The sequence below is a fragment of the Ascaphus truei genome, chromosome 3 (genome assembly GCF_040206685.1).
Source record: "Ascaphus truei isolate aAscTru1 chromosome 3, aAscTru1.hap1, whole genome shotgun sequence".
Lineage (NCBI taxonomy): Eukaryota > Metazoa > Chordata > Amphibia > Anura > Ascaphidae > Ascaphus > Ascaphus truei.
In genome coordinates, this window is record NC_134485.1 from 356,669,374 (window position 1) to 356,694,373 (window position 25,000).

At 42.4% G+C, this 25,000-nt stretch overlaps 1 protein-coding gene across 2 annotated transcripts in view; it reads left to right on the forward strand.

Moving 5' to 3' along the window:
* Positions 1–6,156: 6,156 nt before the first annotated feature.
* Positions 6,157–25,000, forward strand: part of MRPS31 (mitochondrial ribosomal protein S31) — a 37,204-nt gene continuing 18,360 nt past the window's right edge. Inside the window, exons 1-2 of one of the 2 annotated variants that reach the window (XM_075592024.1) lie at positions 6,157–6,328; positions 23,450–23,523. In XM_075592024.1, the coding sequence (XP_075448139.1) occupies positions 6,204–6,328; positions 23,450–23,523 (199 nt within the window). In that variant the 5' untranslated portion in view covers positions 6,157–6,203. Of the gene's footprint in view, positions 6,329–23,446; positions 23,524–25,000 lie in introns of both variants that reach the window. The other variant, XM_075592022.1, reaches the window with a different exon arrangement.

Consider the following 25,000-nt stretch of genomic DNA (forward strand, 5'->3'; position numbering starts at 1 on the left):
CAGACAGACAACGACACATAGGACACTTTGAGAAATATATAGTAGATATATAGTAGATACATACAACCAGAAGTGATGATGCTGGCTGATCCGATAGGATACTCCACGTGTAGGTGATCAAACATGAAACGAAAATAAATAGAAATACATAGTGTAATACTGTATAACCCCTAATAATGTGAACACAATTGGACAAACACAAACAATAAATGCTGAGAGCAAACAGGTGACTAATCTAGTTAAATTAAACACATTTAATATATCACAATAAATCAATACAGTTAATAAACACAATTAAAAAATAATGTGAGTGATAAGGGTCCCACAAGTATAATCCTTCTGTAGCTGAAGTACCCGCTTACCAGAAGATGGTAGATATCTAGCAGTGGATAATCAGAGAGTATCCCCTCTCATCTGTGGCCGATCAGCTCCGTGCGCTCCTCACTGGCATCGGCGGCGTGTTGGTATTGGCGTCGACTCGAGGTGGAGTAACAACCCTGCTCACGCTGGGACAGACCTCTGCGGCTTTGGATACCCTACTTCCGCCGCTTGTTGCACGTGTGCATGAGAAATGCTACTGTGGACCGCCAGCTGCAGAAGCGCCAAATCCCTGGCCCGCAGTACTGCGGGGATGGTAACAGCAGATTCGTTCGCGCTCGGCTCGGGAGGGGGGGATTATCCAAGAAGGGTCAGCGGGGGACTCAGCAGATAGTGAGGCAGTGTATACGTGGGACCACCCTACGCGTTTCGTATACCCCTATACTATACTTATCTGACCTGGGGTCAGAGTTATATCGCAGGCAGCCAGCTAGGTACTATAATATATCATTAATTATTAGAAAATAGCGCTACCTTATTTGTTTTTTCGGACAAACTGCAAATATAATACACACTGAAAGTGAAAATAATATAAAATAGACTTACAACACACAAGAGAGGAGCCAGAGAGCTTCGGTAATCAGCTAGATGTAGTGGAAAGAACGAGTCCGGACCCGATCTGCTCACTCGCACTGCAGGACACCCTCATTCTCACGGACGCCAACACTAACAACTGAAGATCCATGGAGAAGCTTCACGTGTCCTCTACGCGTTTCGCACATAGTGCTTCGTCAGACGATGACGAAGGATATAGGAGTGCTTGTAGAATGCAGGCTTGGCAATAGTGCTCAATGTCCGGCAGTAGATGCAAAGGAAAATATGATATTATCTTGCATTAAACGGGGTATCAATGGAAGGGAAGACTGCATAATTATGCCAATGTATAAATCTCCTAAGGCCACACCTTGAATATGGAGTACAGTTTTGGGCACCACTCCATAAAAAAAGACATGAAACTAGAAAATATACAGCTATATAGCGTACCTGAAAATTCAGACCTGTATGTGCAGTAGAGCTTTTGGACAAGTGCAGACCTGTATGTGCAGTAGAGCTTTTGGACAAGAAAACACTGTTCCAGCTAAAGCTATATTGAATAATGGCAAAATAGGGTGACCTTTTATGGGGTAGGTTCACTAAGCTTTCATATAGGGTAACGCACCGCAATCTTGTGTTTACTGCAATTCAAATCAATGGCAGATAACGCAGGATCATATTGCGATACCCTGTATCGGAGCTTATTGAATCTTGGCCTATGAGAGGTTCTCATGCTTTAGCTTGGACTTCTGAATAGGGTACAAGATGAAGAAAGTCACGGAGAATTATTTTTCTTTCTGACTTTGTTTCCTGTACGTTGGGACAAAGAAATGTTAAAAACAGCAAGACCCCCCTCAAATGTTATTATTTTGCTCGCCTGACCTGTGGGTTCAAGAGATTTTAACCGGCCATAAATGAACTTTGACCACATCAGTTAAGCAAATGGGAACTATCTACATATAGCAATGTCCTATCCTATCTATCTCTTGTATAGTGCATACACAGAGCAAACCCTGGTCATGTGGACTTTTTTTTTTTAAATTCCAAAGGTGGAGCGAAGATTCGGGGTTCGGAAAGGCCAAGTCTTGAGCCATTTTCTGAAAGTGGGATGGTTTTTGATGGATATGGGGGGGGAATTCCATTCCCTGGTTCCCTGTACCGAAGGGGCACAACCAACTCGTATAGTGCGTTTGAATCTGGGGGCTTTTATCTCCTTGTTTTATTGATTGGCTCGCAGTAATATTACCGGCAGATAATTAGATTTTCCTGTGCACTACAAAACCCAGCTAAGTAATGTGAAATAATACATCTATAAAATCTTCTGAGGGAATTGCTGCTTCAAATGAACAGGGGTTCAAAATGTAAAAAAAAAAGCAATGAGTGATGGATCTTCAAAAAGAAAGAAAAGGGCGCAAATGGTAGGAGACAAACAACCTTTATATCCATAAAAACACTTGAAGCATAATCATAAAAATATAAAGAAAACAGGAAATAAATAAATACAGGGTAACTGGCTGTGTAGGATCGTAGCTTCTGCTGTGCCCAATGGAGGGAAATCCCTTTTATACGTCTTTGCTGTCCGCTGAGCCGTTCTGGGGTCGGTGGGGAGGAGGAGCCGATGTTGCCACCTGGTTGTTGTTCCCAATGCTGGAGTGATGGCCCTCTGGGTGGTTGCCCCAGGGGGTGTCTACTCGTTGCTAGGCTCGCGGTGGCTAGTGTTCTCCTTTTTTTTCCTGCCGATCCAGGCAGTGACGTCAGTACAGGCAGTCCTCGTTTTACAACGCTTCGCTTTACAACGAATGGCTTATCCAACGCTGTGCAATGAGAAAACACTAGGGTTAGGGAGTGATCACAGAACCACACCAATTGAAACAAATAATGAGTGAATAAATGGTAATCCAAAAAAGTGGGTGCAGACTGTGAACTGAAAAGTGAATCAGAAAAAGGGGGGAAGGAAAACACAAAATGAATGTGTCTCCTAAAAGAATTCACTATACTGCACTCCTACTTGATTTAAAATTTAACTTTTAATATATTTACATAAAACATATGTTACCAAAACGTCGTGTATTGTGCATTAAGAATAAATTAAATTGACAATACCTAGCGTCCGTGTCAGTGAATGTGCGTTGGAATGGTCTCGAACAACAAATTGTAGTAGAGATTACAGGACACAGGACGCTAATAGTCAGGGTATAAACCCCTCTGGGGCACCTATGAGATCAGGTACATGTATAATTATAAATATAACTTACAAACTCAGTGACTAAATGTGTCGTGAAAATACAGCAGTCCTGCTTAGACTTTTAAACCACAGAGCACTTAGGGATGTCAGTTAGAAGTGTATTACTATCCAATGTATATGAAAGTGCTACTGATAGTATGGTGATGGAGGGTAGATGATTCACAGCATAGTGAAGCAATTGTTCACAGCATTTTGATCAGTGAATCATTCTACAGCACACTCCAAATAATCATATCGTATAAAGAGCAGGAATGCTTGCGCACTGAGTGTTAGTGAAAGTACCCAATTCAGATCTACATAGAGCCAGGAGACTACAGAGCACTACATAAAAGCAGCTCCAAGTAGGAGACTGACAACATTACTTTCACTAACACTCAGTGCGCAAGCATTCCTGCTCTTTATACGATATGATTATTTGGAGTGTATATATATATATATATATATACATATTCACATAAACAATGTTGCAAAGCGTTGTAAGAGCGTATATATATATATAAATATTACTATACTATATAAATATTATATTATACTATATAATATATTATTTATTATGTTATATTATATATATATAATACAGTATATACATTATATAATTTATGTATGTGCTGTATATCTTATTGCCTGCATAAAATATTTGGTGTATTTTAGTGTTAAAAATGCCTTCAGGAACAGAACCTTTCATTTAAACAGTGTTCCTATGGGAAAACGTGTTTCGCTTTACAACGTTTCGCTTTACAACGCCATTTTGAGTAACACATTGTGTCGGATAACTGAGAACTGCCTGTACGTGATGATCCGGACGTGACTATTTCCTGTTCTCAGGAAAGGGATTCCCTGGGCCCGCAGTAGCTAGTCTCCATTCAGCTGGCAGAGCTCCGTGGGCTCACGGTTTACCTCTGCGTCATACAAGAGTCCACAGCCTAGAGAATGGGTGCTCCCTCGTGCTATATGGTGACTCAAAGTGACGGATCTTGTTTAGTTTGAGATAATATATTAAATTATTGGCTTTAACTGGTTTAAGTGTTTTAAAATGTGACACTTCTATATCAGAGGATTCAGAATCTACTGTTTGATGGGATTTTTGTTTTGTTGATAATCCGAAGGCAGAATTGCATGTTAAATGAGTTTAACATGTCACAAGATATACCGAAATAATGTGTTGTGAAGCCAGCAGCAGCTTGTATTACACATGACTAGTGAGATAAGCAGACTAGTGAAATAAAAAAAACAAACACAATTAACAATAGACTATACAAGCGCCCTAGGCTTCAACATATCAATTTGTCATATTTATGGAGGAAAGGCCATTAGCCAGGTACATAGTAACTACCTGCCTTGAACTGCAGCCGTCCGATGTCAGACTCTGTCTTGGTGTCCTAACATGGCCCTGTGCGTTATATATGGCTGTTCTGTCATGAGGTGCAACTAATACAGCTGTCGTTCCACTTGTTAACTTCATACTCTTCATTTATACAGCTCTTGACTGTATGACTCTAGGGAGCCCCGATATGTATTTGCCCCAGAACATTAATTTATGACTACGGGAAGTTTGGAGAAAACCACTTTATTTTTTTGACTACCAACATTGTGTGTTGCTTGTTTTTCTCCAATTCGGCACAACAATTTAGCCCTGGACTATTGATACAACTGCCAGAGTTGTAACCACCTGTTTATGGTTCAAATGTTGTAAGCAACTAACAAAAATGAGGGTTTAACATGAATTATCCTGTCAGCCCAGAACGGTCAGCTCTGTTCTTCACATTCTGTATATTACTTGGAAAAGGGTCCCTAGCAGCTATAGAGATTCCCTGAAACTGTAGTAATACCTAAACCTAAACCCGTTTAGAAATCATTATGTTTGTAGATTTCTTTTGAAAATAATTGAGGTTTGCTCTTGTATTTGAGCTAAAATTGTCATATGATAATGTGTCTAAAGTTTGATTTTTGGGTGACATTGCACTTTTAAGCTATAACATGACTCAATTTTCCATGAATCCTCTAGTGCATTAGTCTGCATTGATCCGATATAGACTAACAGTTATGGTTTTTGCGCCCCTTACTATCCCTTACTACATCTTACTAGGCATTACCAACCGATCATTAATAAACCCCCATTGCTTAGCCAGGATAGATTTAATATCTCCAGTAGGTGATGCGGAATATTAAATAAACTGGAAGATGTTCTCGCACTTTTTTTTTTTTTCCATCAAATTTTCATCTGATGACAATTGTAAAATGATCTATCGTATGCTCTTTGACAAAGCTTTTAGAATACCCTGTAGTAAAATAAAATATTTTAGTGTTTCAGTCTTAAAAATATGCATTATAGAACAAACGCCACCAGCCGTGAACGGGTTACACTGATCCTGGGCTGGGCTAATAGCCTCAAGCCCTTCACATGCACAGGTGCCTGTAACTCATTGCATCATGTTTTGAGGCACGTCATACCTTTGTTTGTATGTTTGGGGCCCTGGAGTCTTGGTGATGGATGGAGGAGCTAGGCTGTAAGTAGGAAGTAAAGCTAAGAACAGGGGAGGGTCTATAAGACTGCACTAGAAACTCGCCAACATGAGCCCTTCCAAAAAAATCTGAAAGCTCTACGCCAGCCTTTTCTCCACGATGTGGTTTGAATGTACAAGAATATACTTTTACCACAAGGTGTCACTCTTACTATATAAATACAGTTTCTCTAAATATTTCTAAATGGTCACAAACGTTGGTGTCCATCTGTTTTATGGATATTATTTTGTAATGGGAACTGATATTTTGCATTACTGTCCTACTGTTACATGAACTTCAGAAATGACTTCTTAACCTTTTGAATAGGGTACAATCTCGCCAGCTCGGCCTTTTGAGTGACATTAGTTATTTTCTTTCTTTAATATGGTACTGGTTGACATTTTGACACGTCTGGTAAAAAAAAAAATATATTTAAAAAAAATCAAGTCTAAACATATTACCAAGTACCGGTTTTTATTTCCCCCTTGAAGTGTATCGGTTGTGATGTTCTCTTTCTCATCTTTCCAGCAACATCATTTCGGATATGAAGATAGGAAAGCGTCCTGGGTCGAGATCTCCATCCTGGCATTCAAACCAGATTCGATTTGATGATGATGGGCGAGGGTACACACATGACAGGGGCATCACACAAGAGCTAGCTGGCGGCAGGTATCTCACCCCCTTTTCTGGCTGATCGACGCATGCGCTAAAAAGGGTCCTAGCCACCCCAAGTACAGTTGCTGACTCGCACAACTGGCCCTAAATGCCATTTAGCCTTTAATTAAAATGACAAACCTGGTGGGGGTCCCTGTGTTAGGGCTGCTGCTGGATCACATGTTTCTAATATGACTGAGTTTTAAGATACGTTGAAACTAGGTGATTCGGTTCTTAAATAGAGAAACATATATACAGTATATTTTTTAAATAACCACACGTATACATGTGTTTTAAAAGTTTGTCCTGTAATAAAATTGGAATCATTTCAATTAGTGACCTAAAACACTTTTTTAGTAGATGTAATAGTATCTTTGTCTGTTAAAAAAAAATTATTTGCCCAAGTGTGCAAACACAAAGCAACGTGCATTATTTTCTGTGTGCAAATTTGAAGACATTTGTACATCACTATTCAGGAGTTAGAAATCCTTTCTTTGTTTTTGTTGGTGATTTGCTATTCAGAGGCGGGTATTCACTGAGCTCCGATACAGGAATGACATCATAATTTGGATGGCAGATAACCCGGTAGCTTAGTGAATCAACCCCAAAGTATTTGAGAGGTGGAAAAGCCTTGATACATTACACCATTGGCTTCTGAAATTGCACCAATCACAGGAGTGAGGCTAGTCTTCCATCTACTTGCACTGAAAGCAACTGTTTGTGATGGAGAAAGTAGCAAAGTTTTTTTAAGCTAATTATTGCGTGTACTCTTTAAAGCTGCAGTTCAGTCTTTTTTTTTTTTTAATTTATTTTTTTACTTCAATAGTTTTATGTGTGCAATCTCTAATTACCTAAAGAACTGTATAGCTGCAGGTCAATTCGTTCTCCATGTATTGATAGGTCGACATTTGGTGACATAATTAGTGAAGGGATCTGTTTATATTCTGCTTGTCTGTCAGTGGAAGCTCATGAATGTTCATGAGCAATTCTGCACAGACATGTGCTAGAGGGAGGGCAGGGCTGACAAAGGGGTGTGCCAGGGCTTGTGACAGGACATGAAGGGGCAGTGCCGTAGCAAATGGCTGTTAAAATAGAATACAAGAAAATTGGTCTTTAAAAGTTGTTTTTTTAAAAACAGAAAATGCTAAAAGTATTTTTTCTTACTACAGAACTGATTTATTAAAAAAAACACACATGCAGGATATTGACTGAACTGCAGCTTTAAGCCAGCAATGACTGCAGCATCGAAAAAGGAAACAGGTGTGTGTACTGTTTCTTGGGTAGTTGAAGACACAAGAATTGGTGGATGGAAAAATCCTGGGTGCCTTAAATCCCCCCCCCCCCTGCCCCATGTGCTCTGTGCAGTGATTGACAGGTCGGTCATCAATATTCCTTTACCAATCACTGCTGTAATGGGCAACAGCGCTCCTCAGCAAAATCAAAGCTGGATCTGGCACATTGAGACCGGCAGTGGCGGTGACTGACAGGTCATGTCACAGCCGCTCAGTGAGGAGAGTGAAAGGTGGGGTGAGGGCAAATCAGGGAGCAGGAGGACAGACCGAGAGAGGGTTAAGGGCGAAGCCAGTCTAAGCTATCCTGTACTCTGCCCACCCCTGCTCTCAATGGAGAGAGAGAAAGCGATAGACACAAAAGGACACAGGGCGACAGGGACGGGGTAGCCAGAAGACCTCTCCACCCCCACACACCTAGTAACGTTGGCTCCTAAAGATTCTGTCTGGCTCTTAAGTATTTAATATTTTTGTTGTTCACCTATGTTTTAATGCATCGTAATACACTTTAAGGGGCAGTCCTCCTTGGCTGGCAAAGAATTTGATTTGTTCGAAAAAGAAGGTGGAGGAACGGCTGTGGGACTTTGCACATGCAAAATTTTACTCCGTTCTGGTTTGATGGCGGTGCCATTGGTGCCAATGCACCGAGCCCCGTGGTTAGAGGCCCTGCGCTCTTCCCCACAACAAATAAACTGATTGCTGGGGGAGAGTGTGAGGCCTCTGTAACTCTCTTCCTGCAGTGTCCCTCATCATGGCGCCATGACACCAAATGGTGTCATGTTGCCATGGCGTCATGTCCCATCCCTCTGTCAGGGCAACACAGCGACATTCGACGTCGCGGCACCATGATGAGGGACCCTGCAGGAAGAGAATGCAAAGGTAAGAGGCCCCACATGTTTGCACCGAGACCCGCGATATTCCCAGTCGGCCCTGAGTTTACTCCACACACAGTGATTTTACACACCAAATTGGCTAGAGCAATGGTTCCCAAATGTTGACTTTATGGGGGGGTGAGGGGGAATAATTTGGTTGACCACCATACTTCTTACTATTTACTCTGTTTATCAGTATGTTTATATATTCATATTTATTATTATTATTATTATTATCGTCACTTATTTGTAAAGTGCCAACATATTCTGCAGTGTAGTTCAATGGGTACACAGTTATGTATATTACAAAAAATGTTGAGTACAAGTGAGGACGAAAATTCACAAACGGATATAAAAGAGGTAATGAGAGCCCTGCTTGTAAGAGCTTACAATCTAGAGGGAATGAGGGGGACAATGTTGAAACAAGAAGGTTAGGTGGCTGCTTATTGTAGGATGGACTGTCTCGGGTTGGAATATGGCCCAGCCCGACAGCTGATTCCATTAAGGTTTGGGGGGGACGGGGCGATTGGTTTATACTTCGGAGATTGGTCCAACCGCACAGCTGGTCCCAATGAGGTTGGAGAGGGTTGGATGTTAGAGGTATGCCAAATAGGCCTCCTTGAAAAGGTGAGTTTTCATAGTTTTTAAATATCTGAAAGCTGGGGGAGAGTCTGTAGTAGGAAATTCCAGAGAGAGGGGACAGGACGGAAGAAGTCTTGCAGGCGGGACTGAGAGGAGGTAATAAGGTAGGAGAGGCGGATGTCATGGGCAGACTGTAGGGGGCGTTTAGGTATATATTTGGGGATGACGGTTGAGATATAAGGGGGGGTGGAGGCAGCATCTTTGAGACATTTGTAAGTCGTTACTAGGGTTTTACATTTAATTATAGAGTCTATGGGAAGCCAGTGTAGGGATATGTGTTGTGGAGCAGTAGAAGTGGAGTGGTGAGTGAGCTAGATGAGCCTGGGAGCAGCATTTTATAGATGAATTAGAGATGGGATAGGCGGACGAGGGGAATGTCAACTAAGAGAAGGTTGCGGTAGTTGAGTTATGACAAGATGAGTGAATGGATTAGGATTTTAGTTGCATCATGAGAAATAAGCATTTCTTGGTGATATTTTGAAGGTGGAGACCCCTAGGACTTTGCGAGGGACTGAATGTGAGGAATGAAGGAGAGATCAGTCAAAGATGACCCCTAGACAGTGGGCTGGAGGTGTTGATGAGATTGTGGTGTTATTGAAAGTGAGGGAAAGTGTGGGTGTATCAGTGGCAGTGGAAGGAGGAAAGAATATTAGTTCTGATTTGAACATGTTAAGCTTCAGGTAATAGTGAGACATCCAAGAGGAGATTGCAGAGAGAATTGGAGACAGGAGAGAGGGAGAGCGGTCAAGGGAGGAGAGGTACATTTTGGTGTCATCGGCATATAAATGATACTGAAAGCCAGCTAATTGTATTAGTTCACCAAGAGAAGAGGTGTAGAGTGAGAAGAGCAGAGGGCCAAGTACAGAGCCTTGTGGGAATCCAACAGAGTGAGGGAAGAGGAGGAGACACCAGAGAAGGAAACACTGAAAGCGCAGTTTGAAAAGTAGAATGTGAGCCAGGAGAAGGCTGCGTCACGTAAGGCCAATGGAGTGTAGAATGTTCAGGAGATGGGGGTGAGGTAGCAGAGAGATACAGGAGAATTATTAAGGAGACGTGACCCTTCGTTTTAGTTGTGAGTAGGTAAAAAAGAACTGAGAGTGAATTTAGGTGTGCGAAGGGAGGTAGGTGTTGCGTGTGGAGCTTGACATGTCTTACTTATTCTTGTCTGAAGTAGGAGACGAGGTCGCGGGTTGTAAGTGTAGAGTGGGGTGTAGGTGTAGTTGGGCAGAAAAGGGAGTTAAAGTTGGCGAATTGGTGTTAGAGGACAGAGTTTGTATGAGTGAAGAAAGGTAGGTTTGCTTGACAAGGGAGAGGGCAGTGTTTAGGAGCAGAGCATACATTTTATAGTGGAGAAAGTTTGCTTTTAGAGCGGGATTTTCACCAGTAATGTTCTGCAGTACGTGAGCACTTTTGGATTTAGCGGGTGAAGGGTGTGTGGATTGTTGGGGGTCACATGCGGTGGCGGAAGCAGTCTTGCTGTTGTAAAGTGGTTGCTAGGTTGGGACAGGAAAGGGTAGTGATTGGGGAGTTGAGAGGTTGAATATTGGAGGAGGTCTAGGGCAAGTTTCGGTATGTGCGTGTGGAAGTTGTTGTTGTGGAGGGTGTAGATGGTAGAGTGAGGCTGAATGTTAGGAGGTGATGATCTGAGTGAGCGCCTTCCCTTCCGAGTTAGATAGAGCAGAAGCGGGGAAAAAACAGGTCAAGGGTGTGCCCATTGCAGTGAGTAAGGCTACGCTTATAGTGACGGCGAGGCGACGGAGATGTCAGGCTGCGGTTGCTAGAAAAATCAAATTGAGATGACTTCAAGTGATCGCGACCAAGCCGTCGCGTCGCTCTTACTATAAGCGTACGCAACGGGGGCAATGCATTTGTTTTGATGCAACATCGCATCGCCGGCACTATAAGCGCAGCAAGGAGAGGTAGTTCACTAGGAAAGATAAGATGGGCAGCTGTACTAGCATTGGAATTGTCAATAGGTATGTTAAAGTCCCCCAGTATGACAGTAGGTGTGTCAGACGACCTATAGTTCAGAAAAACTGATCCTATATGTAGCCAGGTCTGGTTCTGGCTACCAGTCTGCCCTCCCTGTCATGCAAGCCCTGGTAACAGTGCAGACAGTGACAGGACCAATCCTGGGTTTTCCCCACAGAGGCAAATCCCTTGAGTGACTGAGGAGGAGGTGGGACAAGGCCTGTGTTCTGCCCAATCCTGGGTTCAGACCTTGTACCTTCCTCCCACTGTACTTAAAGGGCTGCACCACTAAATTTAGCCAGTTGTCACTACCCTTAAGAGAGACAGGTAACACACAGGGGTGTCTGCACATTGGCATCTCCTGTTCCTCTTCCCCTTGGGGGAGAGTGAGTGATTACCATTCCTCTGGCTCTACTGGAGAGCCAGGGAAGAGTAATGACTGGCTCAGGAGGCCTCAAGCCCAAGAGTTGGATGTCGAGGGACCATCCAGAGGTTGGGAGCTTGTATTGAGCTGTGCTGAGCAGATATCAGTGTTATACTGTGCGTGCAGAGAAATGAACCGGTTCCAGTTAACTATAAAGCCTGCCTGGTGTGCAATCTTTCTGGGGGGAGTGGAGTACGTTTCTCCTGTAGGAGATTGCCTCCACACATCTGGAGCCTGCAGCAGATGGAGCCGCTGTATCACCAGAGATAAATATCAGAAATGTACCCCAGAAGCCTGGGTAGATGTCCCTACAACCATTGGCGGACCAATCGGCATCCAATGAGCAAACAGGTAGTCAGCACTACACCCCAAGTAATGGCAGAATCTTCCAGAGGGTCGGGGAAACAGCGTTACATATATTTAAACAAATATATTTAAAATTCACATTTTTTTTTATACATGTATAAAAAAAAAATCCGCACTCCCTTTTATTTTTTTACATGATGAGACGCAGGGGTGTTAATTTCAGCTCTAGGGACCCTGCACCCCCAGTTCCTGAGATGCTTGCTAGTCTACTTACTGATGTCTCTTCCCCTCCGGGGGAAACAAAGTGGCTGTTCAGCCTCCTGTGTCACACACACCAGACGAAGCCGCAACATCAGCACCCATTGCAGCTTCCTATTGAATGACCATCTAAACCCCCTGTAGAAACCAGGAAGAGATACCGGTAACTTCACCTGTAAAGGGAGGGAGGGGGGTCCCAGGAGTATAGAATGGCATTGATCATCCATATTTAACTCCCATGTGCAAGTCGTTGCTGTTGGTCGATTTTAGTTGTAATATGAACTGCGGATTTAAGCCTCACTCCTAGTGTCATAAATGACATCAAGATGGCTAACTTCCAGGAAGGAAATAACAATATACAGTCATATCTTATTACGTCTGGTTTCTTAAAGGGCACAGCACACGCACATTTTCTGCCATATTAAAATGCGTTTAGCCTGCATTAAAATAGCATCGTTAGTTTGTGAAAATTCTATGGTTTGTGTCTACAGTGTTAGCTGATTGATAGAAGCCTTCTGAGTTTGCTTTGCTAAAACCGATGTTGGAAAAGTAAATAGTCACCAATGATGTATAAATAATACTCAAGGCTGCTTGAAATGTGAAATCCTTTATACTGTACTTTGGAGAAAAACACCTACATCTTTGCTATGTTATCCCATTTCAATACAACATATTAACCCCTCTGCTGCCAGTGGGGTCAGCATCACATTGCATAGCAGACCCCTATAGAAGAAATGAGTTTGTTGAAAAGTGTATTACTTTCAGTCAGTTTGTTAGTCTGTCTTTTCTAGGATCAGAACGTTCTATACACTTGTTGTATCCATCTCCGCTCAGATGGGGACCCCCTGTTTCAGGTAGTTTAAAAGACAAAATACCTCCCACCGTCCCACAATAAAAAAAAGCAAGCAACGGTGTCTGACGCTTAGAGCCAAATAATATGTACGCACATTCTCACTTGTGCACTGCACAGTATTAATCACTTGTGATCTGAAGTGATGTGATTATCCTAAGCATGACACAAACAAACCTTTCCAGACATGAATGAAACTGTCTCATTCGTCCCCAGTTGCTCCGGTATTGAATAGCAATGCATCAAAGCCCTCACCCACCATAACACAAAGGATCTTACAGCTACGCTTCACAGGAGTAGTACGCAGGTTGGTTAAGCAAAACAATGAGTATGTTTGTAATCTGCTGGGAGGTTTTTTTTACACTTCAGCTGTCGTTGATCTCACTGGTCATGTGCGAGTGTGACCACAAACGTGTCTCTGAGGAATGATGTTGCTTAACAACAGCTGTGCCTGAGGGTGCATTACTGTTTATCTGTTTGATTTTGCCTAGGTAAAAATCAGAGTCTGTACATGATTAATCAGCACCAACTCCCTTATGATACCATATGCGTTACAGCTTTGCCTGTGAGTCACATTTTACCTGTGGAAAACTGCCTAAGAGAGGAATAAAGACTGAAACCCTTTGAGTGCTGAGGGTGTTTGTATCCCTGAGTCACAGCCGGATTACCCAATAGGCAGACTAAGCACGTGCTTGGGGCACCAGCAAAACAGGGGAACCACAAAAAAAGATGATTAAAAAAAAAATGTGATATTTAAAAAAAAAAAAAAAAAAAAGCATTGAAGTAGTCACCATGGGAAAAATCTAAACTTTGTTGGATTTTCTTACATTCCACTATATACTCTTTCCCATTTTTCTGTTCTCTTTTATAACTTATCCCCCCCCCCCCCCCCCCAAACCAGAGGGTGTACTACTAACGTAAATCGAAATAATGCGAGGAAATCAGATTCTGATTTATTGTTTTGCAATAAATTTATGTTTAATTATTGATATATTTTTTATATATTTTTCTGAATCATCTATATTTGATTCATTTTTTTTTCTCATATATTATATATACCAAAAACTGTGGTAACATTGGCACTTTATGGACAACTTTGGCCCACGATGCAAAAAAGTTGAGCGTTTTTTAATTGAATATTAAGCGCAAAATTTGGAAAATGTGTACGTGTTGATTTGTAAGGCCTCGTCCATGCTCCCTGCTGGCGTGCTGAGGCGCTCTGAGGCGCAGGGAAAGCGGATGCGTTCCCTGGCCTTGCGGTTGCTTACCGCACGCGCTGTCAGCGAGGCGGGCGGGGCGGGCGTGTCACTGGCCGGGGGCGGGCCAGTGACGTCACGGAGCTGGTTCGCCCTCATTGGGCGAACCGCTCATGTGACCGGCCTGTCGCGCCGGCAAGCGGGGGAATTTTAAATTCCCCTAAGACCTGCGCTTCCGCAAGCGCGCGTAAGCGCAGGTGAGCCCCTACTAAAGCCGCTCTAATTGCGGCTGTAGTGTCTCAGTGCTGAGCGGGAGCGCGCCTCAGCACGCTTCCGCCAGCAAGCGGTAAACATGGCCGAGGCCTAAGTCACAATAGTTGCACCATGTGCTGTTTCTGATATCATTCTCATTTTCACCGTTAGATGTCAGGACCGACGCCATTTTATATGTTAGTCCTCTATGGCTTGTTGCTGCATCCCTACTATGCGGCCAATGCATGGCTTTGCGTAATCCCCACATTTCGCGTTTAATATTGCTTTTGTTTTGGGCGACGCGAGCCATAAAGGTTAAAATCCCTATACTAATAATTAAATATCAAAATTCAGTATTTTGTATGTACAAAACATTTGTCTAATTTTCAACACTGCAATTATTTTCAAATATGCTGTTTTATTAGTAACTTTAAAAAATGGTAATAATGAAGCAGTTGGTCTGCCCCATTCATTTCAGTTCTGGGGACCCCCTGCTTTCTACCATACTTACCTCCGTAGTGGGTGCCGTTGGCATCTCTGCGGGTTTAAAGCTCACGGCTATGCTGGCCCAATAGGAAGACGCAAGGGATGACATCACGGTGTCCTATTGGCCCGTGTGACGTAGGAGTTGTAAATCCGTCCCGCACGGCCCAGCCGCAGCTGCTACCGGTACCCCCGCATGGTGATAAGTAACTCGGGAAGCAGGGGGTCCCCAAAGCTGAAATTTAAACAGTTCAGCTCTTGGAGACCCCCTGCTTCAACCCCTTAATCGGCTCTACTCTAGTGGAAGCCATTTTAAATGTCTGCTCGGTGTAAAGCCCTATACCCCAGAGAGATTGTGTGATTTTGGAGGGGAAAACTCCACCAAAGATTGAAAAAAAGGATCCCTCATTTCAACTTCATGTAAAGATACCTCTCTCCAAACTAATGAAGAAATGAGAATCCTCCCAATCTTGACTCCCCCCCCCCCTTCCCCCGCCCCTCCCCCTTCCCCCCCTCCCCCTTCCCCCCTCCCCCTTCCCCCCCTTCCCCCGCCCCTCCCCCTTCCCGCCCTTCCCCCGCCCTTCCCCCCCTTCCCCCACCCCTCCCCCTTCCCCCCTTCCCCCTCTTACCCCCCTAGTTGCTGTCATAAATACTGCTTTATAAGTCGCAGGAGAAACAGACACCAGGGAATTCTGGGATATCAGAGAGGGACCTCCATATCTAAAGACGACTGATGCCCCCACTTTTAGTCTTTAGAATGTGGCACCCGTTCATAACCTCTCAATACTTTGGGAGATGTTCTTAAAGACGTCCCCTCCCCTCCCCTCCAGTGACATTTAGTGTTACATTATGCACAACCAGAGTGTTACTTTTAGATCAGTAAGTACCATGCCAGGCAGCCCTCACAGGGTTAAAGCAGCAGACTCGCTCGCTGCCACATGGAACACAATATGATGTGTACACCCATTTAATGAAGAACAATCATCCAAAACCTGTAGGAGCTCAGCAGTGATTTAAAAGAAATAAAGCAATGCTCTCCCTTTGAGTTATTCACGGTTTGTTCCCTGAAATGCGTTGATAAATGTGAAAGCTCAGCAGCTAGTGAAGGTTAATGTTGTGCTGCACTTGAGCTCCGCTTTGGTACGTACGTAAGCTTCCTTTGGTGGTCTGGTCAATGGGTGCAAAAGACTTCACTAATTAAAAAAAGTGGAGCTATTAGAGGCTCGACGTTTAGAGACGCTTGGGATCATCATACAATGTATTGTGCGTTCTTACATTGTTTGAATGCTGCTTTACGTCAAGCGGCAGTGCTAATTACTGTACTTGGCAACTGTGACTGACTGGGTTTGTCTAGAGGCAAATGCAAGATTTTCACTTTCCTGAACATGTTTGCCAGTTGAAAGTAAATCTTTTAAATCTAAACCCTGAACTTAAAAAAAAAAAAAAATTTTAGGAGAAAAGTTCTAACTTTATAATGAATGAAAATATACATTTTACACCACTGGTTGCAAAAGGCCCCATCTCTTCTCAGTGTTCATTAATGATCTTCCCACAGCTTGTAAGGAAGCCTCAATACACATGTATGCAGATGACGCAATCCTATATGCACACAGCCATAGCCTCTCTGACCTTCAACACATACTTCAGTCTGACTTTTTGAGACTCGAAAACTGGATTTCCCAAAACAAATTGTTTTTAAACACTGAAAGACTGTAACAATGGTATTTATTTATTTATTTATAAAATATTTACCAGGAAGTAATACATTGAGAGTTACCTCTCGTTTTCAAGTATGTCCTGGGCACAGAGTAAAACAAATAATACATGGTTACAAGTACAGTTACATAAATGAACAGGGTATACATTATATACAAGACATTGCGTGCACAGTTAAAGAAAATATATATTATGAGCGTATGAAACAGTTACAGACCAGATTAAAGTGTGAGACAGCCTTAGATTTGAAAGAACTTAAGCTGGTGGTGGATATGGGAGTCTCTGGTAGGTTGTTCCAGTTTTGGGGTGCACGGAAGGAGAAGGAGGAACGTCCGGATACTTTGTTGAGCCTTGGGACCATGAATAGTCTTTTGGAGTCTGATCTCAGGTGATAGGTGCTGCATGTGGTAGGGGTGAGTAGCTTGTTCAGGTAGCTGGGTAGCTTGCCCAGAAAGTATTTGAGGGTGAGACAGGAAAGGTGAACTTTGCACCTAGACTCTAGTGATGACCAATCTAGTTCTTTGAGCATTTCGCAGTGATGTGTGTTGTAGTTGCATTGGAGAACAAAACAAAACAAAACAAAACAAAATACCTGGGCTTATGGTTTGACTCCCACTTAAGATTCGGAATGCACATTAATACCCTGACAACCAAGACCTATGCCAAACTAAACGTACTTTACAGGAACAAATCCTCCCTAAGTCTCCTGGTCAGAAAGCGTATCGCACAGCAGATGCTAATGCCAATTATTGACTATGGAGACATAGTATATGGCTCGGCTCCTCAAACCCACATTAGCAAACTTGACACCCTCTACAATTCAATTTGTCGTTTTGTTCTCCAATGCAACTATAACACACATCACTGCGAAATGCTCAAAGAACTTGATTGGTCATCACTCGAGTCTAGGCGCAAAGTTCACCTTTCCTGTCTTGCCTTTAAATTCTTTCTGGACAAGCTACCCAGCTACCTGAACAAGCTCCTCACCCCTACCACATGCAGCACTTATCACCTGAGATCAGACTCCAAAAGACTGTTCATGGTCCCAAGGCTCAACAAAGTATCCGGCCGCTCCTCCTTATCTTACAGTGCACCCCAAAACTGGAACAACCTACCAGAGACTCTCACATCCACCACCAGTTTAAGTTCTTTCAAATCTAAGGCTGTCTCACATTTTAATCTGGTCTGTAACTGTTTCATACGCCCATAATACAAATTATCTTTAACTGTGCATGCAATGTCTTGTATATAATGTATACCCTGCTCATTTATGTAACTGTATTTGTAACCATGTATTATTTGTCTTAACTCTGTGCCCAGGACATACTTGAAAACGAGAGGTAACTCTCAATGTATTACTTCCTGGTAAAATATTTTATAAATAAATAAAATAAATAAATAAAAAGTGCTGGAGCCCGCAAATCATTGATGCACATCCCAGGCCCCTTCAGTGCCGGGGATGTAAATCACTTCACAACCACAGGGAACAGCCATGCATTGCTGGCAACATAAGGGTTAATCAAGACATTCTACAGTGAAGAAAGCCTTATTAGCTTATTTAGCGCTTGTCATTCTTTCCCCTGTCCAGCAACTAATCCATGCATGTTCTCTGGGTCATCGTGCACGCCTGCAAAATGTAAAGTGGAGTAAAATAGGTCAGAGAATCTGGCACGCTCTCGGGTGTTTGAAATGGCAGTAGCAACCGTTCATGCCAAGTCAGAATTCAAGGCAGCGGGGGAACAAATCCGAAGGGCAGGGAGGGGAAAGGGTTTCCATGGCAACGGGGGAATATGCAATAAACTAAATCCAAGAACCGCAAGAAATTTCAGTGGAAATCTACAATGACCAAGGGAAAAGGGAAAGGATGTGTGTGGCTCCAAATATTCGCCAAGCCTTTAGAAGAGCCTTTTCCAAAGCCGCTGTCCCACCTCCTGCCTCTTAAAGGGGTAATCCCACTTGGCACACAACCGACAGCATTTGCAAGCAACGTGGTCTTCTTTAGACTGATATAACAATACTTAAAGCAAGCTAATAAGAAAATGGAGAGCAAAGGGTTGGCCTTTTTCACATGACATTACACAACTAACTACAGACAAACAACCCCCTCCCCATGCTTTATCCATGTTTACAAAGTGACTTTAACAGATTGCTATATTGCTATATTTATAGATATACTACTATGGGTCAATTATGGATCTTAAGTGGATGGCACCTTTTAGATACTGCAATTGCATATTGACACCAGTACCACTCTGTGTGTTTCTTGTACTTCAAAGCTCTTTCTCAATAAAGCGCTTTAACTTTATACTAGTCATCCATGCACCATTGAGGAACTGGCACTTGAACCATAAGCAGAATTACCCCACTATAAAGGCCGTGCATTACCCCTCGTCACACTTGATTTTACTTCATGTTGCTGTATGCAATCCTTTTTTTTTGTAAGGTCCCTGAACGTTACTGCTGCTTCATTTTATTCACAGCTCCATTAATGCTATTTTTTGGCTCTTATTTTTAAGTGGAAGACGCTTAGGGGGGTCAGGAAGTGCAGGGACGTACTTGGCACTACTTTGTATCACAACATGATGTTCATTTTGGAGAGAACAGCGATGAAATAAGCAAGTATGTTTAATGGATAGGAATGAAAACAAAAATGTTATTTGCAGGGTTCAGAGGAAAAATGAAAACCCTGTGTTGTAATCGGCTTACCCACAACTGGAAGAATTCGTGCTCCGAGAGGGGTCTTGTACACGAACTCGAGCAAGTGCTCTACATGGCTTCTTTAGCCGTCAGAGGAGTCCTGAATGTGTGTTGTAAATGTGGCCTTTACAATTTTTTGTTTTCTCCTGATCTCCTATTTCCATGTGGAATCCTTTTAGTCGTTTTTGTATTAAAGAGAACTATTGCCATAAAGTAGTATTTCCAGGGTCTTTGAAAGAGGCCACCGTTTGTGAATATTTACAGGACTTCGTCTGCTGTGCCCTCTCCTATTTAAACCTACAGTACTAATGAGTAGAAGAATCACTCTCCACAAAGATTGTGTTGGAAGTTGGTTAAGAGAGGTAGGGAGATACACTGAGAGAGATTGGGTCTGGGTAGTCTTCAGTGTTGCAACCATTTTTGAGGAGGGGGGTCTGTTAATAAACTTGAAACTTGGTCAAAAAAAAAAAAACAAGAGTGAAGTCATGGTTAATATTGCTTGATATTGGTTTATATTACAGCATGTTTAGATGGGATTCCGACGTGCCCTTTTTAAGACACCCTTCCACCACCTCCCTCCGACGCCTGAAAAATAAATAAATCACAAAACATGTTATTTGGATACCAAACAAAAGATAGAACAGTGAACAATGTACTTTCTAAAAAGGGACTGCATCTTTAAATCCAGCAGCACATGTTTCCTAAGAATTAAACTATCGTCTGTATTTAGCTTACGAGACATGTGGAAAGGATGGGAGTGGGTGGATTCATAAACACACTCCAAGAAAACTAGTAATTCATGTTAGGAGTAGTTTTATATACTTTTTTTTCTATTGGCTTTTTATTTTGTCTGACTTGTGCAAGGCCTCAAAGAGCAGACGGGATTATTCCAGATGTGACTCACCGCTGCTGCTGCTGCTCCCAATTAGCAGCTCCCCCATTACATTAATTTTTGTCAAAGCATTTAAATTACAACCAATCATATCTAAAGTAATGAGAAATACTCCAACCCATTTGACGAGAGGTTGTCTGGAATTGGCCTTCCATGCCTAATTACCTGTATTACAGGGCAGCAATTCCATTTGAGAACATTTTATATCCTCTATATCAATTTAACTTCAAGACTTGAAAACCTTACTTACCCTTGGCATTTCAAGCCATTTATAGCAGCGCGAGGGTTAACCGTTTAGAGCTGGGGCTCTTTCCTGCTGTAATGCACATGCTGCAGATTATGATCATTCTGGGAATCACATGATTTGCACACGGGGTCTGAAGGTGAACATTTTGCTATTGGAAAAACTAAGCTGAGCAGTGACATGGTGAGATTTACTAAATATATATATATATATATATATATATATATATATATATATATATATAGCGCATGCTCTTGTATAGCGCTGCTAGTTTTATGTAGCACTTCACAGAGACATTTTGCAGACACAGTCCCTGCCCCGTGGAGCTTACAATCTATTTTTTTGGGGAGATAAAGTGACTTGCCCAAGGTCACAAGGAGCCGACACCAGAATTGAACCAGGTTCCCCTGTTTCAAACTCAGTGCCAGTCAGTGTCTTTATTCACTTAGGCCCTTCTCCCTTTGGTGCTATTCTATAAGACATTTGTCATTGAAGACCACTTACAGCTCATTTAAGTAAATGGGGTGTAGTCAGGGTTGCTACCTTCTATTGAAGGCTAACCCTGAGACTTTTTCCAAGCCATTTTTTTTTACATTTATTTATTTCTCTTACCAAGATAATAAAAAATGCACAAATGCGCACCAGGGATTAGTGGAAGGTAATTTATTAAAAATACACAAAAACTGAGGGGATCCAACCCCACCTCAGAACAGCTGTGCAGCTGGACGGCTAAGTACTACCAAGGAGAACACCTAATGGTGACTAAACCCTAAGCTGCACAGTATACAAATACAGTAAAATTTATATAAAAAACATGAAAGAAAAAAACAAACATGAAAACAACCTATCAACAGATTTGTATAGAAACCGCCATAGGGTTGGGCACTGGCAAGGGGAAACGGACACCCACACTGAGACAGTCAGCAGACTCGCGGTGTCTGCACAGGATCCGGATCTCGGCACCGCGGAGATGGATAAAACCGCTGTGCCGAGATCCGGATCCTGTGCAGACACCGCGAGTCTGCTGACTGTCTCAGTGTGAGTGTCCGTTTCCCCTTGCCAGTGCCCAACCCTATGGCGGTTTCTATACAAATCTGTTGATAGGTTGTTTTCATGTTTGTTTTTTTCTTTCATGTTTTTTATATAAATTTTACTGTATTTGTATACTGTGCAGCTTAGGGTTTAGTCACCATTAGGTGTTCTCCTTGGTAGTACTTAGCCGTCCAGCTGCACAGCTGTTCTGAGGTGGGGTTGGATCCCCTCAGTTTTTGTGTATTTTTAATAAATTACCTTCCACTAATCCCTGGTGCGCATTTGTGCATTTTTTATTAACTTGTTTTTCAGGGTGCCTTCCCCCCTTTCTAAGGGGGGTTCACCTAGATTTGAGAGTTTCTGGGGAGACGCTTTATGTACATGCTGCAAAGGGATCATCCACACCCTCATACAGCACGAGCGCTGAATATCCTGTTTTTTCTACCTTATTTCTCTTACCGGCTGCATCCTCTCTCTCTCCTCCAGCACCATCTTCCCCTGCAAGGTGCAGTCAGCACGACTCCGCGACTTCAAATGGCGCACGTTGCTATAACAACGTGATGTCACGGCGTCAAGTTGCCATGACCACGGGACCCCGTATGGCGTTGTCATGGCAACTGGGTGTCACGTACTGCCGTAGCGTCCCGTTGTCATGCCTACGCGGCACCCTTTGACGTCACGCAGCAATTATGACAGGATTTGCAGGGGGAGATGCCGCCGTCCAGAGATTACTCTGCTCAGCCTGTAGCTCGGAGAGAAGTTGCTGAAACCCATAGTCTCCGGGTCAAAACCGGAGTGTTGGCAACCCTGGGCGTAGTGCCTTCCAGCGTCAGATGGGGTCTTATGGAATGGCACCACTTAGTAAACATAGCCCAGAATGATACAGGATTTATACAAGTTGAATCATAACTTCTGCTGGTCATGGCACATATGACTACTATGCCATGATGTGGGGTATTGCGCCCCTATCCGAAGTTAACTGACATGAACTTCAATGGCAGTAAATTCCGGGTCCAGGCTCGATACTGGCATCGCGGCTCGGTGAATCCCAGTCTTGTGTTTTTTTTCTTCTTTTGTTTGCTTAAAAGATGTGGCCTTTCTTTGAGTCTTGCGCATCATGTCCTCTTGAATTTGTAGCAACAGTTTCAGTTCTAGAAAATCAAGCCACCCGCACTTTGTGACTTTCTCACAAATGCATAGTGAGAAATGCATAGAACGAAAAGAGGATTTTATGCATTAGGTTTGTTTGCGGTATCCATAAAGTTCACATGATGACCAAAATGTTGCATTAACTCGTGATATTAATATTTTGTGATTAACTTATTTATAAAACGTGTGTTGACGATCTCTTGTTTTATTCTACTTTTTTTTTTTTTTTACCAGCACCAACAATATTTAACATAAGGCACTGAACAAGAATACAATCTACGTGTTGGGTTGGTCATGCTTTCAAACTGTTAAAACTAACGATTGCAGAGTAATGGTTGTTAAATGGGGACATTGCACTTTTTTGTTAATCTTTATCCATGACATCAAGTAAAGCTGAAATGACCTCTAGTGGAAATGTTATATTGTATGATGAAGCACAATTGCACCCTACTAGGGAGCTTGTTATCTCAGGAATATTAAATAGCACAAAAGTACATTAAACTATGTTCATGAAGAGATCTAGCAGTTTCAGTGCGTACAGTACACAAACAAAAAAATCATGTTGAGCAGTATGGATTGCTACTATAAACACGGTAAACTTCTTTGCTACCTGGGGTCCTTGAAATGCATCCAATCCTTTTGCTGTTTGATTTGCTCTACTACCAATATTACATAGTAAATGTGTGTGTGTGTCTATTTAATATACTGTGTGTGTGTCTCTCCCTCTCGTGTATATATATATATATATATATATATATATATATATATATATATATATATATATATATATATATAATCATTCTTACTATATATTTGTCAACACAAGAAGCCAGCAGTTTCTGACGTGTGCTTTCTAACAGCAGGAGGGGACTGTATGCTGGAAAGCGGCTGAACATATTTCCTGTTTTTGCCGACACTGAACAGCCAACTGGAACAGGTCAGTAGAGACGGAGCAAAATCGTTCCCTAGTGCTGAGCTGCCCTGTACTGACTTGATATGTGTTATGGGGCAGTGCTGTGTCTCAGGTTTGCTGACTGGAAACCGTGGCTGCTGTATGTTTTGTGTCACACGTTATATGAAGCAGTGTTAGTTTGTGGTATGCTAGATGTTTTTGAGATTTAAACAAATGTATATCCTTGACAAATGCTTTCCTTTAATCTGAACTTGTTACCAACATTAGAGTATTATAGTATTATGGTCAATACTATTTGCTCAACTGTGCTAATCCATAAAATGGCTTTTGGCACCAGGCAGTGCCTTATAGAATAGCACCACTTATTAAATATAGGCCTGTGTGTCTTTCTGCAAAAAAATATTATCCTCTACTGTGTAAAAGATCGGAGTATCTCTACATAGCAAGAAAACTACGTGTCACTTTAGGAATGCACATGCGAATGTCTTGTTGAAAGATCTTATTTGGTAAAATATAAAAATGTATCAATATTGTGATGTGGCTATATTCTTGCTGAATGGTTACAGTGCTTAGTTACCGTTTCTGGAGCGGCACCACTCAACACACTTCCAGCCAGCCATACCAAAAAGTAACAAACATATTCCTTCTATAATGTCTGCTTTGCTTGTTCATTTTTCAGACATTACATTAGAACAGTGTTTCCAACCTTTTTTTAAGTTAAAGAACACTATAATTACACTGAAATTCTGCGAAACCCCAACCCTCTCTAAAAGCGCGTCTGATATCAAATGCATTGTAAGGAACCCCAACCCTCTCTAATAGCGTGTCTGAGATCAGATGCATTGTAAGGAACCCCAACCCTCTCTAATAGCGCGTCTGAGATTAGATGCATTGTAAGGAATATAAACCCTCTCTAATAGCGTGTCAGAGATCAGATGCATTGTAAGGAACCCCAACCCTCTCTAATAGCGCGTCTGATATCAAATGCATTGTAAGGAACCCCAACACTCTCTAATAGCGCGTCGGAGATTAAATGCATTGTAAGGAATATAAACCCTCTCTAATAGCGTGTCAGAGATCAGATGCATTGTAAGGAACCCCAACCCTCTCTAATAGCGCGTCTGATATCAGATGCATTGTAAGGAACCCCAACCCTCTCTAATAGCGTGTCAGAGATCAGATGCTTTGTAAAGATCCCCAACCCTCTCTAATAGCGTGTCAGAGATCAGATGCTTTGTAAAGATCCCCAACCCTCTCTAATAGCGCGTCTAAGATCAGATGCATTGTAAATTCTACTGTATTTGGTACAATTTTGAATTGACCTGGGAACTCCTATGGGATGCCCGGAGCGGTCTTGCAAATTCAGGCGCGGCCATTTCGCCACGACCAAATGACCATCTGCGCTTAGCCACACCTAGCTGCCGGGACACTCCACCGCCGGCCGCTTTGCCGCTAATTAGCCCTTACCCTAAAACTCCTTAATTTTAACCCCTAATACTAA